This window comes from Bos grunniens, chromosome 18 (genome assembly GCF_055505025.1).
Source record: "Bos grunniens cultivar Pamir isolate PY7600 chromosome 18, Bosgru_T2T1.0, whole genome shotgun sequence".
Lineage (NCBI taxonomy): Eukaryota > Metazoa > Chordata > Mammalia > Artiodactyla > Bovidae > Bos > Bos grunniens.
This window is the reverse complement of record NC_141182.1, coordinates 36126062-36142154: the sequence shown is the minus strand read 5'-3', so window position 1 is coordinate 36142154 and position 16093 is coordinate 36126062. Positions and strand designations below refer to the sequence as shown.

The window sequence follows — 16093 nt, the reverse complement described above, 5'->3', positions numbered from 1 at the left end:
GCCATGGGTGTACATGTGTTCCCCATCCTGAACCCCCCTTCCACCTCCCTCCCCATCCCATCCCTCAGGGTCATCCCAGTACACCAGCCCTGAGCACCCTGTCTCATAAATGTTTCACTCTCAGCACCTAACACAGTGCTCAGTGCAAGTACGATGATTAAAGCTTGTGCTTATTGCATTCATGCGTGACTGAATGGGTGTTTTTTGTGTAAGGACAATTCAGAGTGAAAAAAGTAAATGTGATAGGTTCTACCATGACAGCAAAGAAATTAGTTTCTAACTAAACACTTCTGCTCACTAGACCAGTGTCTCTCAAGCTGAAACATGCATTAGAATCCACTGAAAGGCTTGTAAAAACACAGATTACCAGGTCTTACCCCTAAGCTTCTGACTTGGTAGGTCAGGTGTGGGCCAGGGAGTTGGCCTAACCAATTCCTGGTGATGCTGATGCTCTTGGTCTGGAGACTACACCTTCAGAACCACCACTGTAGCCACCAGACGATGTAACAGCAGGGCCAAGTCTGCTCCCCACTGTATCCCCAAAGCCTGGCACCTCCCAGAGGCCCCATAAACATCTATGGACTAAATGACATTTCCAGAATTAAGAGGACAAGGAACAGATGGGCAATGTCGGTGGCTTGAGTCTCTACGTTTGGGGTGGACTCAAGTTTCTAACTACCCCAACCTCAGAGGGAGAGGGTGCCAGCACTCACGCAGCAGAGCCAGGGCAGCACCCAGGATGGGGAGGAGGAAACCCCACGTCCAGGGGTCCCGGCAGGTCACCATGTTGCCGTGGCAGTCACACACGGTGGCTCTGATCACTGTCAGCTGCTCCTTGTTGCCGTGGTCAGATAGGGAAAGGTGCACATCGTATTCGCCTTGCTTTAGGAACTTCTTCAGGGACAAGGCTACTGCATCTCCTGGAGCAGACAGATAATTATTCACCTCGGGAGGCCACGAATGGTGGGAGCCAAGCACACCACGATGGAGGTTTGAGGAGGCAAACTGCATCTGGGCCACAGGGAGCAATGTCGTCAAAGCAAACTTACGCCGAGTGTTACAAACGGATACTTGGTCCAAGCCAAATCCTCCACTGAGGGAAGGATTATTTGGATAGAAGAATAAAGTCATCATTCTATTTAAAAAAATCAATAATCACAGTATTTCTAAATATGACATTTTAAAAAATTCATGGCATGCAGGGCCAATAATTTCTGAGCATCACTAGCTGCCAGATTATTCTTTGCTTCAAAACAAACAAGCAAAGAAACAAAGTTCTTCCTGAGAGACAGCTAGCACAATCTTTTAATATTTATATTAACTGGCCACCTGTTTTTCTACCTGAAAGTTTACTACCATTTGTTATGGCAGCATTTTGCTCTTTCAATTGTATATATAATGTTTATACCTCAACTCTATGACAGAACTTCAATATATCTGAAACTTGGTATTTCTGAGTGAGCATCAGTTATTAAGAAATCCAAATGCATATGACCTGGCGATGTAACTGATGCCAGGAGCAGATCAGAGCATTAGTGACTGCACACAAGCTCAGAGGTGCCGGCAGTGAGGCTGTGCTGGGCACCGTGCTAACTGGCTTTTGAAGGCCTGGGGCAGGCAGCAGGCAGCCACAGAGCCGAAGCCAAGCTTTGGAGCAGCCTGCACGATGGGAGCCACTCTGGGGAGGCTGCTTGGCCATCATGGAGTGGGGATGGGGGCTATGTTTGTGGGTGAGAAATATAAGGTCAGAGGCCTCTCTGCAGAAAGGCCTTCGGTTTAGACCCAAGTTTCTCAAGGGGGGGTGCTATTAGCTTGGGTGGAACTATTCTTCATCACAAGGAACTTTCCTGAGCACTCAAGTCCTCACCACTAAATGCTAACAGTGCCCCCCCAACCCCACGCATCGTTGGGACATTCAAAAACAACCCCGCGTTTCCAGCCCACCTGTCCTCAGGCTTGCTGGCCTATTTCAGCACTGACCTCAAGCCACTTTCAGTTCACAGGCTCTGCACACTCACTGGGCCCCTCTTAGCTGAAAGGCCAGAGGGAGAATTCACCCTGTTCCCACTCAGCAGTGGCAGACAGAGAGAGTTCTGCACGCTGGATGTCTGGTCCACCGAGTGGAGAGGCCAACGTGGGGCATTTCACCAGAACATCTCTCCTGCCTTCCTGCTCCCAGGCTGGAGAGCTGACTTCTCAGCTGATGATGGTGCTGGTGGTGGCAGTGGGGACTCAACTGACACTTATTACGTGCCAAGCCCGACTCTGATCTTCACCTCAACTTTAAGAGAAAGGTTCTGTTACCCCTCGTTTTACAAATACAGACACTGAAGCTTAGGGAGGTCAAGTAACGAGCCCAGTTCACACGGGTGTAGAGTTGGGATTAATTCCTCTCACAATAGAATACAGACAGATAAAACGACTAAGTCAAAACCAAGAACCAATGGTAGTGTCAGGCGTTGGTACCACTGGGCTTTGAGGTAACGCTCACTCTTGGCAGAGCCAGATTGTGCCTGTTGGTGAAGACGGCACTGGCATCGACTGAGCACTGATGCACCAGAAGAGGTAGGTGCCTATCGTGTACTCAGTCTTCACAGTGACTGTACAGAGGTACAATTACTGGCACCATCCTCCAGGTGGGGAAAACTGCTCAACAGTAAGGTTCAGTAACTTGCCCACAAGCTGGTGAATGGAGGGGCTGGATCTTGAACCAAGGTGTTCTGACTTCAGAGGCTATGCTCCGTAAACCAGTCAGGGAGGGGAAAACGGCTTTCAGGCCACAGGGAGGTAATAGGAAACCAACTTGGGCTTCCTCGAGGAAAGGTGCTGAGTATATACCCCCAAATCAGAGGAATCATAAAAACGGGACAATGTGTGTGTCTGAGGCAGGTCTCCTCAGTCCTTTCTGGACAGGCTCAGCAGCAGCAGTAGACACCAGGCATTTGGTTACTTCAGGGAAGAACCTGAATGTACTGGTTCCCCATTCCCCTCTTGGGGGACCCTAGCACCAAGAGGAAGAGGGAGGCATTTTAAACCAGGGTGAGCTTCTCCAGGGGCCTTATTGGCACTTGGGCATGGATGCACTGTTTTTACGCACCTGAGTCCTTGCCCATTTGATGCCAGTAAGTCTCCTCTTCAGTCCTGTGACAACTGAAAAACCACTGAAGGCTGAGGAGCGTTATGGGGTGGGAAAGAGAAAGGACAGGGAGGTGGTTGGGAGCAGGGGCATGAGGGCCAGGGACCTTGTCTTCTCCTTCTTTTCCACTGTTTACCCACACTGTGCCTTTGGACATGCCATTTAACCTTTCTGAGCCTGATTCTCATCTGTAAATAGGGATAAAAATACTGATCACAGAGGATGGTAGAAATTTAAAATAAGTATAAAAATCATCTTGCAAATGGCCAGGGGTGGATAAATGGTAGGCAGCAGAGGATCCTGGTAGAGCAGACTTCCTGCATCCCAATCATGGGGCCATTATTTTCTATCCATAATGCCCCTGACAGGATATTTAAGTTTCTGTAAGCCTTGGTTTCCCTATCTGTCAAATGGGTGCACATACATGTATATGTATGATTAACAGTACCTGCTTTACAGGGTTGTTGTGAGGATTCAGTAGCTGAATCTGTGTGAAGTGTCTGAAGTGCACATAGCACATAGCAAGCATGCTCAGGCATGTTAGTTGTTATTACTGTGCTGGGTTCCTGACTCTCTCATTATGTCATAGTGAGAAAGGCATGTCCCATCTCTCTCTGGGCCTCAGTGCTTCCAACTGTATAGGAAAGTGGTTGGGCTAGAATGGTCTTTAAGGATTCCTGTGGATTCCCAAAGGTTTAGACTAAGTTAATAAGCAGCATTTGACTGACATCGTCTTTGTGTGTTATTGGCTGTGTGGCTTGCAGGATCTTGTTCCTTGACCAGGCATCAAACCTGTGCTCCCTGCAGTGGAAGCCAGGTGTCCCAACCACTGGACTGCCAGGGAATTCCCCTGACTGACATTCTTGAGGAGACCGGTAACTCGGTGACCCACAAGATGGAGCAGGAAGGTAGATGCTGGATCTTGGTAGGGAAGAGAGGACCCATTTGCCACCACCACTCAGTTACCTTTCTCGTTGACTTCTGCTGTCCAATAGACGTCCGAGTCGTGTGTGAGTTGGGCCTGGAAAGGGGCAGTGTGGGGGGACAAGTCCTTGTCTGTGATGTTTAGCACCTGGGGCACAGGGCTTTGGTTGCAGATGGTGATCTGACGGGGCTCGGGGACCGGACCGTGGTCATTGATGTCCATCAGTGTTAGCAGGAGGGTCCCTGTGCCAGTGGTGGGAGGGCTCCCTGTTCAAATCACACATATGATCCCTTTTCAGCATCTGCCTTTGGCTGGGTTGATGAATCCATATTAAGCTCCCCTAGGACTTATCCAATAAACCTCAGAAGGGTCCTGTTTACTGTCCAACTGTAACCTTTCAAGAGTTTCCCTGCCCTTGCTTCATTATAAATCAAACCAGTGATGGCAAATGCATGGCAAACATGCCATCATTCTCATTTTGTGTCCACAGCAGACATTACTAACTGATCACAGCACAGAGACTTCATCCAGACAGCCACTACCAATCTATCACCAAGAGAAAAAGATTGGCCACCTCAGGGCTGATGTGTTTGCTGACCAGCTTCAGAGAAGTTTCACTTCCCAGCCCTGCAGTAACCTCTCGCCTGCCTCCAGGTCTTGGTTCAGTATGTGTCAAATAGAGATGTTATTACATCAATATCCCCAACCATGTCGTGGCATGACATCACTCATCAATCGTAACACTTGTAAGGCAGCCCCTTTTAATCAATCACAAGGGGAAACCAACAGGCCAATTCAAGGCTCAGTAAAGCACAAACAGGCTGAAAAGTGTCTTTAGGATACCTCCTAACTCCTGGGTCTTAAGGAAACTGGAACCGGCCAACTCTAGGACTGACCACTCTAAGTCTCCTCCGAGAGACCACTTTGACCTCTCAGATAGGATTGCTGACACTCCCTTCCCCACATCACACTCAGCCTGCAGAGGGGATCTGCTGTGTCCTGGGCTCCAAAGGGGCCCACATAGAGGGGCTGGAGGGAGCTCTCACCATCATCTGTGGCCAAGACCATGACTTCGTAGATGTTGTTTCTCACAAACTGCTCATCCTCACGGTCCAAGACCCCTGCGGCAGTGACTTGTCCACTGTCTGGGTCCATCGCTAGCCACCCTGCTGGGTCTCTCAGGATGTGGTAACTGGAGCAGAAAAGTTGCAAAGAATCACACCCAGGATACTTAAGAGTTCTAGTGTCATCATTCAAAGTCTCCTCATGTCAACTAGCAGAGGGTTTCATGGGACTTGGGGCTCATAGACAGGATCACATGGAAAACGCATCTCACCCCCAATTGGGTTCCTGAGCAGAAGGTGGGAGGGGGCCAGCAGGGACATGTGAGAGGGATTGGGGAACACCTGTCCCCTGGACTTAACTTCCTCTGTACGGAGGGTAGGAAGGGAAGGCCCTGTGCAGGGGTGGTAGTCAAAATATTTAACAGTCTTTATGGCAATTAGAACAAATACTGATGCATATAATAAACAACCCATCCAACGTACCCGTATCTTTGGCTGAACACGAGCCGAACCCCTGCGTACCTGATCTTCTGACTCCCCTTGTCTGGGTCCCGTGCAGTGTAGGCACAAATAGGCTCCCCAGTGGAGATGCCCTCCTGGATTTCGATGACTTTGGAGGGGGGGACAAACACGGGTGGCTCATTCACATCCTCCACGAGGACCACTACGGTGGCTGTGGAGGTCGGGAGTTTCACCACAAAGGGAACCTCGTTGATCACTTCGACGTACAGGGTGTGCTGGGTTTTGGCCTCAAAATCCAAGCCCTGGGAGAGAATAGGAAGGAGGATCATTTTGTGAGGAGGCCCCATGCCGTGCTGTGATGTCTGGAAGAGAGGGCCCATCACGAGGGGCTGGGGCTCCCACCAGCAACAATGCTGCCTCTGCCCTGCCCCATAGAGCCTCCTGGTTTCCTCCTGCATTTCTGGAGTGGATACCCAGTGGGGCCTTCTCAGACCATCACCCCAAAGGCAACTAGACTAGTAAGCCCGAAGCCTAGAACTGGTTCTCAATGGGGTGATGACCTCCATAGTGGTTGTCGTCGGAACTTGGAGGGGGCATTTCTAGGTGTCCTAATGACAGGGAATGCCACTGGTGGGGGCAGGGACACAAAGAACTATCTCAGGTCCCATGGGACTTGCCAATATCCCCCGGACATTCATGTATTCCTGGGCATGAAGCTCTGTTTATAGTTACAGTCTAGAATGTGTTTTCCATACAAATCAAGTTTTTGGTGTGGTTTTAATTTATACTAAATTTCCTAGGAATGCAACTTCTGAGGGGAGCTCCTCAAGTTGTTTATTTGAGGTTCTGGAAAAACATCAGTATCACTTGTGGTATGACTCACTTCAGCGACATACAGTATCTACTACACTTGGCTAATTCCACAAACAGATGCAAGAAACTGACCACTTCATCATGTTTTCTAGTATAGTTGTGCCCAAAGGTATACACAGGGAAGCAGTTTATTATCAGTAACTTTTCCTGAAAATCCTCCTTTATTTTAATTAGGGCATTCCATTTTTCTAGAAATTACATAAGTTATTATAGAGAAGTTATAAACAAAATTCATTTTACAATGTGAAAGGGGCATTACAAAACTTTGGTTACAAGGAGGGGACAGCTTTTAAAGTATTGTGGCTCAGATGGTAAAGTGTCTGCCTGCAATGCTGGAGACCCAGGTTCGATCCCTGGATCGGGAAAATCCCCTGGAGAAGAAAATGGCAACCCACTCCAGTACTCTTGCCTGGAAAATTCCATGGACGGAGGAGCCTGGTAGACTACAGTCCACAGGGTCGCAAAGAGTCGGACATGACTAAGTGACTTCACTTTCACTTTCTTTCTCAAACTGGGCCATTCTTTATAATAAACCAAGACGTAAAAGACATCAAGAAAGATTAGTCTGATTTTCTTGAAGCATCAATTTTACTCAAGATTTTTCAAGAGGCAAGGGTATGCCTAGATGTAATTCAAAACAGTTAAAGTAATTTAAAACTTTTAAAGTAAAACATTTTACTATCCAAACACTAAGATGTGAACTATGGATTGAAGGCAAAATAGCAAGGATTCCAATAAAACAGACCTTCTGTGTAAGACCAATTAGGAGCAGCCACTAGACACACTGGGAGGATGGGCCCCACTGACTGGCCTCAATTGGATCAGTGACTCTGTTTTATGAACTGGGTCTCTGGGGAAGATTTAAACAAAGGAATTCCCCCACATAAGAGGGATGGGAGAGTGTTGCAAGCCACGGGCCTGGTGCACTCCCTGTGAGTGGTCCCAGGTATGTGTCCCAGGCAAGTGGTACCCCTAGTCCTGGAGACTAGAGACCTCCCCGCCCCAGGTGTGGCCCTTGTACAAAGCCCAAACCAACTCACCTTCTGGGTGGTCAGGATACCCTGGTTGCTCTCGGGGTCAGTAGTGATGGTAAAATGGTCCCCGTTGTCACCTCCCACGATGCGGTAGGTGGCACGCCATGCTGGTGAGTTAGGGGCATCCAGATCAGTCACTGTCAGCCTCTGCACCTCGTGGCTCACTGTGTTCTCAGGCACACGGGCCTCATACTGTCAACATGGAAAACACAACACTGTCAGAGCAGAGAAGCTGACTCCTCCGAGAGGCGGCCCTCCTCTCTTCACCCGCTGTGAGTCCTCCACCCAACTCCAGGGGAGCCCCATGCTGCTCACCCTTTCTGGGACATGCACAGATGCAGAATGCCCCAGGAGTCAACTTCACAGCTTGCTAGGACAGACACACCACAGTGACCCTGGGCCTGCTTTCCCTACATCCCACAGCCTGATGCTCCCAGAATCTCAGCCATCCGGGTGCCCAAGCCCCCAGGGAGAGTAGTCACCTGTATCTAGCTGAGATCAGAAAGGCACAAGGAAGGTGGCAAGAAGGGCTAGGTGTCTGATTGCTCTGGGGCACTGACCAGGGACTTTTTTGGAAATTTAGAACAGATGGCCGTGATGGGGAAATCAGCTATTCAGAACAAATTTCACCAGGCCTGAACAGTATTTAGCAGCCCAAGTTACCTAACGATGGAAGCGGGTGGGTATCATCTTGACTGGCACTGAGTCCTCTGTCATGTCAAGTGACAGGCATTCACCGGGGGTAGGTGGGCAGATGTAGGTATGAGTCAAGTTAGGAATTTCCATATCAACAAAGATTTTCATATTGAGCACTTAGGTACCAGGGATTATGCTAAGAACTCTACATAGATTATTTCATTTAAAACTCAGAACAATGCAGCAAGTATTAACACTGTCTCCATTTCACAGACTAGGAAATAGGGCACAGAGAGGTTAGGTGCTTCCCCTCAGGTCACACAGCTTACAAGTGCTGGGGCTGGGACTTGAAGCAATGCAGGCTGATTTTGGAAGTTTCATCAGAAAGGAGAAACTTAGCTCCTCATCATCTGACAAGGAAAGAATGAATGGAGGAAAGGGTGTTACCTTCTGGGGATCAAACACGGGAGCATTGTCGTTGGCATCGAGGATTTCCACTATGGCCATAGCCGTGGTGCTGGAGCCGTCCCCATCCATGTCTGTGGCATGGATGGTCAGTGTGTACTCGGGGACTCTCTGGGGAGAAAAGGAGAGCGGGAGTGGAAGCCGCTGAGAGCAGGGCACAGCCTTGAGTGTACGTGGAGGGAGGGGAATGTTTTTCCTTTCCAGTGTTCACCTGATCCCTTGCTCACACACTGCAGGGAAGACCAGGAGCCAAGGGTGGAGGGAGAGGGGAACTGTGGATCCAAACGGTTCTCCTGGGCCAGTCAGTCGTGGGGTGAAGCCTGGGCACTGCCTCCTGACTCAGGGCGGATCCAGAAGGGGAGCTCTGAGCAGGAGTTTGGCAAAAGTATGAATTAGGGAACTCTAGTACCTATGGAGCTAACTGCTTTGTGGTACACGTGGGACAAATCTGGGCAATGTGCATGCTAAGTGAGCCATTCCAAGAGGAAATGAGAAAACCTACGGAAAATATCAAATGTCTGTGTTTCACAGCTGCCTCCTCAGCCTTAATGAGATGGCTTGGCAGAGCGCCAACAGTCCAAGGGTGCTGTGGGACATCGATACAGCACCTGGCCGCAGCCCTTCCTGGCCGACTTGGGCTCTGGGGCAGGGGCTTCTGCTCTGAGTGTCAGGGCCTGGCCTGGGCAGGCAGCCCCTTCCTGAAGGGCCACTCACTTCCCGGTCCAGGCCACTGGAGATGACGCTGATGGTACCCGTGCTCCGGTGGACTGTGAACATGAGGTCATGCGGGTCCTTTGGCTCTTGACTGTGGATGGAGTAAGCAACCACACCGTTGTAGGTGTTAACGGCATCGTCCTCATCCGTGGCTGTCACCTGCATCACGGAAGTGCCTGGGGGGGAAGAAGGGCTGATGAGTGAGCACCCTGCCCTCCCAGTGCCAACTTCAGCCTCACCCACTTCTGGAACCCTAAGAGGTTCCACCCTGCACGTCAGTTTGGACCCACCTTCCCCTCTCATCAGAGACTGTTAGTTGCTGCCCACTTCCCATTCTCCCTACTTCCTTAGAAACATAATCCTCATAATCACTCTAGGTTGGGCACAGGCCCATCAGGAACCAAGGCCATTTCCCACCGCAGGTAGCTGTGGCCATGAGACTGAATTGTGACAAATGGGATAAATACCTTCGGGGAAAGCATTTTTCTGAATTAAGGGGCTTATTCTTCCCACCCGTTCCCTCCTTCCAGAAGTAATGGCTGGAGCTCCAGCAGTATTCATGAGGTGATCTTGGGAACGAAGCCAAAATAGCAAAGCAATGAGACAGACGGAGCCTAGGTCTCCCACACTTTAAAGCACCATTTCAACCTGGCCTGACCACGTCTAGGCTTCTGGAATACAGGGGGAAGAGGCTCCATCTTGCTGAAGGTAGTTTTTCTTTTAAAAATGTCTACTGCAGCCTCACCAATTCACATTTCTCTGTAATTTTCTACAACTCAAAGGAAGAGGAGTCCTCCCCAGTAGCACCTGTCTGTGAGGTCATTAATGTGTAGCTATTTCTCTAGTCTTTTGCCCCAATCAATTTTCTCTCTTTTCTTTTTTTTTAGCTGCACACATGGCATGCAGGATTTTAGTTCCCCAACCAGGGATTGAACCCACGCCTCCTATATTGAAAGCACAGAGTTTTAACTGCTGGACCATCAGGAAAGTCCCTACTCTAGGATCATTCTTATTCAGGGATTTTGGGATGGAGTGGGGAAATATGGATTTTTAAGAGGATCCCAGGTGATCCGATGTACAGCCTAGGAAATCGCATGTGAAGGGCTCTTCCAGACTTTAAGAGTCTGGTTGCCCTCCAGACGGTTCCAGTTGACCCAAGGCCAGATCTGGGCCCAGGAGACCTCTATAGCTCCTCACCTCCCCAGTCTCCTTACCAGGTAGCACCCCTTCCAAGACGCTCCCTCTGAAGACATCCTGGGTGAACTTGGGCTTGTGGTCATTCTGGTCTGTTACAATGATGGAGATGTTCATCGGATCTTCCACAGAGGCGCCGTTCTCTGATACAGCATGGCCAAAGAGCTGTGCGGGCACAGGTCTGTGGTCAGTCTGGCACTCCCCTCCCCAACAGGTTCTGGGGCCCTGCTGGATGCTAAAGGTTACTTGCCTCATACTTGGCAATCTTCTCCCGGTCCAGTGGCTTATTCAGCAACAACCAGCCTGTTTCCTTCTCTATAGCAAAGATACCCTCTGGTGGGCTGTCTGCCCCAGGCCCCGTGATGCTGTAGAAAATCTTGGTGCCTCTGTCCTTATTAGATTTGAGCTGGAAGCAAAAGAAAATGGCAGCTGACAAAATGATAACGATCTCACAATTGTAGCAAAGAACCCTCTATGGAGAGGGGTGGAGAGGCATTGCCTGATCAGAAATTGCTCCCATCACAGAGGCTTTCCTTCTGGAGGCCCCAGGGCTTAGCAGCAAGAAACCTCACACTCAGGCCTTTGAATGAGGGTCCCTGCAGCCACCAAGCCTCCCGGGGGGAAGGCACAGCCATACCTGATTCAGCCTCTGGGGGAAAGGACCCTTGCCATTCTCAGGCACAGATATTGGCGGGACCACCCATTCTCTCTTGCGCCTTCGTAAGACAGGTGCGGGTGGGGAGATCTTCAGTGCTTTCCTTTCCTGCAGGGAGAGAAGATGCCTTAACCCAGGTGTGCAAACACACCTGGAACACACCTATCGTCCTCTCACCTATAGGAGCTCAGGATGAGGAGAGAGGCCAGAGGCCTAGATGGGTTTTTTGCAGAAGAAAACTTGGAAATAATCCAAGTGTTCACTTACAGAGAAGGCCCAATTAAATACACTGTAATATATCCATCTAGTGAAAACCGTATACAGCTCGAAAAATGAGGATGAGGAAGGTCTCTCTGTGCTGATATGGAAAGATCTTTGATATACACTTAAATGAAAAAGAACACAGTACAGAACAGATTAATATATTAACAGTTTAGTGCTCTATTTAACAAACATTTATATAGGGCTTAATATGTGCTAGGCATTGTTCCATCTTTTGTGTAAAAGGGTAGGGAAATAAGGCATATATTCATATCTGCCTTTACACAGTTTGGGGGATACTAGAGAAACCAATAATGGTGGTTACTGGTGAGAAGGTGAGAGGCCTTGTATTGATTTTTTTTTTTTGCTCACTTATTTATTGTATAAAATATTTAAAAAATTTTATTTTATATTGGATTATAATTGATTTACAATGTTCAGTTCTACCAATGTATTTTTTTAGTGTATTTTTTTATTGAAGTACAGTTGAATTACAATGTTGCCTTAATTACTGCTGTACAGCAAAGAGACGTAGTTGTACATACACATACTGATGTATTTTAGTGCAAAAAGAAAGTGAAGCCATGTAAATGTTATTTTTTTCATAAAAAAGAGGAGGGAAAAGTCTGTTTTATATCTACATATATAATATACATAAATATATTTAATATAAATATAGAACAAATACATAAATCAATTCTAGAAGGAAAGAAACTGGTAACAGGGTAACCTGTGTATTCTGTTAGAGGGGTGAAGGCATTAGGCAGATGAGGAGACACAAGGGGAGGTTATATGTTCTATAACTTCAATATTTAAAATTTTGGAACCATGTGGATATATTAGCTGTTCGAAGAATTAAAAGAAACAAAGAAATGTGGCCCAGAGCTTCAGGTCCATCTTCCCAGAAAGTGAAAGTGAAGTCATTCAGTCGTGTCCAACTCTCTGGGACCCCATGGCTCCTCTGTCCGTGGGATTCTCCAGGCAAGAATACTGGAGTGGGTTGCTATTTCCTTCTCCAGGGGATCTTCCCAACCCAGGGATCGAACCCAGGTCTCCTGCATTGCAGGCACATGCTTTACCCGCTGAGCCACCAGGGAAGCCTATCTTCCCAGAGGGTCTTGGGATTGACAGTCCCATGTTGGGATCGCCTTCACTTGTGGTTTACCCTCAGGATGTGGGAAAGACAAAAAGGGAGATGGGACAGGGAATTCCAGGGAGGAAGAGCACTGGACCATTACTCACAGGGCAGCTCTCAGCCCCACAGGCCTGACTCTGGCATCCCCTACTGGGCAGCAACAAGCACTGCCCTGCTTAGATGGTTGCCCACGCTCAGAGCTATGGGCAACTGACGGCTAACCCTGTGTGCTCTGCAGGGGTAATGTGGCTCCCGACAGCCACGGCAGCCTCGGACTCCTGGCCAGCAGCAAGCTGGGTGTGCATGGAGAACGTTTTCCTTCTGTCCTGCAGGTGCACACGGTGTTTTACCTGGACTGTTTCATCGTTCAGAACAATCAAGTCATCGTCAGTCAGCAGGGCCAACTCTTGCCCAGGGCAGTCTGTGAAGACCACTGTGGGGAAGGGAGGAAAAGAATATTAGGAAGGAGGGGGCTTCTGGAAGCTACCCCATGAGAACCAAGACCTGACAACAGCCCCCTGACTGGATCAAGGGCTGTTCTAGGCCACTGCAGAAGGAGACTTGACTTACTTCATCTGACCAGCTGTGTGACCAAATATGAGTTTCAGATGGGCTCCCAAGTTTGGTCTTGAGAAGGAGGACCACTTCAAGGTTTGTGGGACAAAGAACCAAGACCACAGACATTCAGCAACATGAGACCCATGGAGTCTCACGAAACCCAGAGCTGAGCCAGGGTCACAGCTGGAGGCAGAAGAGTTGACGCATTTCTGAAGGCTACATGTCTCCCTACATGCCGTATGCACCCTGCTATGCAGTCACCCACAGAGATCATTCTGATAACCTTTGGCTGTTTCAACTTGTCATGATCTTTCTGAATTCTCCCTGCTTGGCCACCCTTTAAATAAGCAGTCTGAGTTAATAACTACCATTCGCTAAGCTGGAGACTGGGTCCATTTCATCTTTACAACTATGCTACCAAGGTAGGCATTAGCCCCTTTTCAAAGAAGAGACAATTGAGGTTCAGAAGGCTGACCCCAAGGCATATACTAGAGAGTATTCACAGCCAGTATTCTTATCCACCCTTCCCTGTGGACAAGCATGTAATTAGGAAACCTGCCAGGGGGTACCTCTGGGCCTGTCAGCACCATGCTCTGACTCAGGGGTTCCCTTATGTTGGACTACGTCGGTTTCCTAGGTGGCAGCACTACAAGGCCCACAGGGAGAGGACTGTGCCATGAAAAGGTCAGGGTGAGGTCTCCCAAGTGTTCTAGTTTGAAAAATTGTCCTTTAGTTTCAGATGATGATGATAATTGTTTTAAAAACCCTTCCCTAAAGAAAGAATAATAGATGAGAGACTGTAAACTACACAAGTAATGTGAACATCATAGCAATATATAAGAATATAACATAAAAAATAGAATTCCAAATAATATTCTGCTATATAATGAATTTCTAATCTCAAGAACAACAAAAAATATATAACCCAGTCTAAAAAGAAAAAGACAAAGGAGGTGAAAAGACATTTTTTCAAATAAGGTATACAACTGGCCAGTAAGCACATGAAAAGATGCTCAATACCTCTATCATTTGGGAAATACAAGAGCTTCCCTCATAATTCAGTTGGTAAAGAATCTGCCTGCAATGCAGGAGACCCTGGTTCAATTCCTGGGTCGGGAAGATCTGCTGCAGAAGGGATAAGCTACCCACTCCAGTATTTTGGGGCTTCCCTTGTGCCTCAGCTGGTAAAGAATCCGCCGCAATGTGGGAGACCTGGGTTCGATCCCTGGGATGGGAAGATCTCCTGGAGAAGGGACAGGCTACTCACTCCAGTAATCAAAATTACAGTGAGATACCACTTCAAACCTACTAGGGAGGCAAAAAAAAGGTAAATAAGATATAAAGACAGATGAAGTCTTCTGCATTGGAAATATGAAATGCTGCAGCCACTGTGAAAAAGTTTGGTGGCTCAAAAAGTAAACATAAAATTACCATATGATCCAGCAATTCTACTTCTTGGTTTACACCCTAAAGAGCTGAAAGTAGGAACTCAAACAGACACTTATATATGTATTTTCATAGTATCCCTATTAACTTCCCTGGTGGCTCACAGGGTAAAGCGTCTGCCTGCAATGCAGGAGACCTAGGTTCGATCCCTGGGTCGGGAAAATCCCCTGGAGAAGGAAATGGCAACCCACTCCAGTATTCTTGCCTGGAGAATCCCATGGATGGAGGAGCCTGGTGGACCACAGTCCACAGGGTCGCAAAGAGTCGGACACGACTGAGCAACCTCACTTTCTTTCATTTTCTATTTACAATAGCCAAAAGATGGAAACAACACAAGTGTCCATGAAGATCTAATAAACAAACACAATGTGGTCTAAACATACAATGAATATACATACATACATGTATAAATACACATTTTTTATAAGGAATGAAGTTCTGACACATGCTATAACTTGTATGAATCTTGAAAACATTATGCCAAGTAAAATGTCATGCATGTGCGTGCATGCTCAGTCGTGTCTGACTCAGAGATCTCATGGATTGTAGCCTGCCAGGCTCCTCTGTCCATGGGATTCTCCAGGGGAGAATACTGAAGTGGGTTGCCATATCCTACTGCAAGGGAACTTCCCAACCCAGGGATCGAACCTGAGCCTCCTACAGCTCCTGGATTGGCAGTCGGATTCTTTACCACTATACTACCTGCCAGGCACAAAAGTGACTGCACTTATATGAGGTACCTAGAATCCTCAAATTAACAGTAAGTAGAACAGAAGTTACATGGGGCTGGTGGGGGGAATGGGCAGTTATTGTTTAATGGGTATGGAGCTTCTGTTTGGGATGATGACAAAGTTCTGGAGATAGACTATGGTGAAGTGATAGTTGCACAACAATTTAAATGTACTTAATGCCACTGAATTGCTTACGTTAAAAGAGTTAAAATGGTCGATTTTATGTTATGCATATTTTTACCTCAATAAAAAAGAAAAGAAGCAATCTGAAGTAGGAATGCAAGATGGGATAGTCACTTTGGAAAACTGCTGGGGAGCATTTACTGCAACTAAATATACATGCTCCCCAAGACCCAGTAATTGTACTTTGAGGTATAGATACAACAAAGATCCACTCGCTCAAAGACAAGTATAATAATATTGAGAGCAGCATTATTTATCATAGGTAAAGACTGGAAACAGCTTCAATGTCCATCAAGGTAGAATGAAGAGAAATGTGGTGGAATATTCACATGATGAAATAAATCAATTAGAAGGACATATGACAACATGAATGAATCTCACAAACATGGTTAAGTGATAGAGTCAGATACAGAAAGACATATGATTCCATCAACATGAGGTTCAAAAGCAGGTAAAACTGGGTGAAAGAACTTAAGACATTGGCCATCTTTCAGGGAGAGGAGTTGTAAATGGAAGGGGGAGGAAAATGGTCTTTAAAGCATACAGATCTGACTTCAGCACCCCAGAGCCCCAGACCTCATACACAAGGCAGGCTCCTTCATGGGAAAGCTGGGATGTGCC

The 16093-nt window shown here is 47.6% G+C and overlaps 1 protein-coding gene across 12 annotated transcripts in view; it reads right to left on the bottom strand.

Annotated features, from left to right (window-relative positions):
* Positions 1-16093, bottom strand: part of CDH3 (cadherin 3) — a 156555-nt gene that overhangs the window by 30083 nt on the left and 110379 nt on the right. For all 12 annotated transcript variants that reach the window (XM_086351452.1, XM_086351450.1, XM_086351451.1 and 9 more), the window contains 11 exons: positions 12905-12987; positions 11141-11266; positions 10754-10909; positions 10524-10668; positions 9310-9485; positions 8578-8706; positions 7501-7686; positions 5648-5889; positions 5108-5253; positions 4103-4327; positions 714-920 (listed from right to left, as the gene is read on the bottom strand). In XM_086351452.1, coding sequence (XP_086207578.1) covers positions 714-920; positions 4103-4327; positions 5108-5253; positions 5648-5889; positions 7501-7686; positions 8578-8706; positions 9310-9485; positions 10524-10668; positions 10754-10909; positions 11141-11266; positions 12905-12987 — 1821 coding nt within the window. The remainder of the gene's footprint in view (positions 1-713; positions 921-4102; positions 4328-5107; positions 5254-5647; positions 5890-7500; positions 7687-8577; positions 8707-9309; positions 9486-10523; positions 10669-10753; positions 10910-11140; positions 11267-12904; positions 12988-16093) is intronic.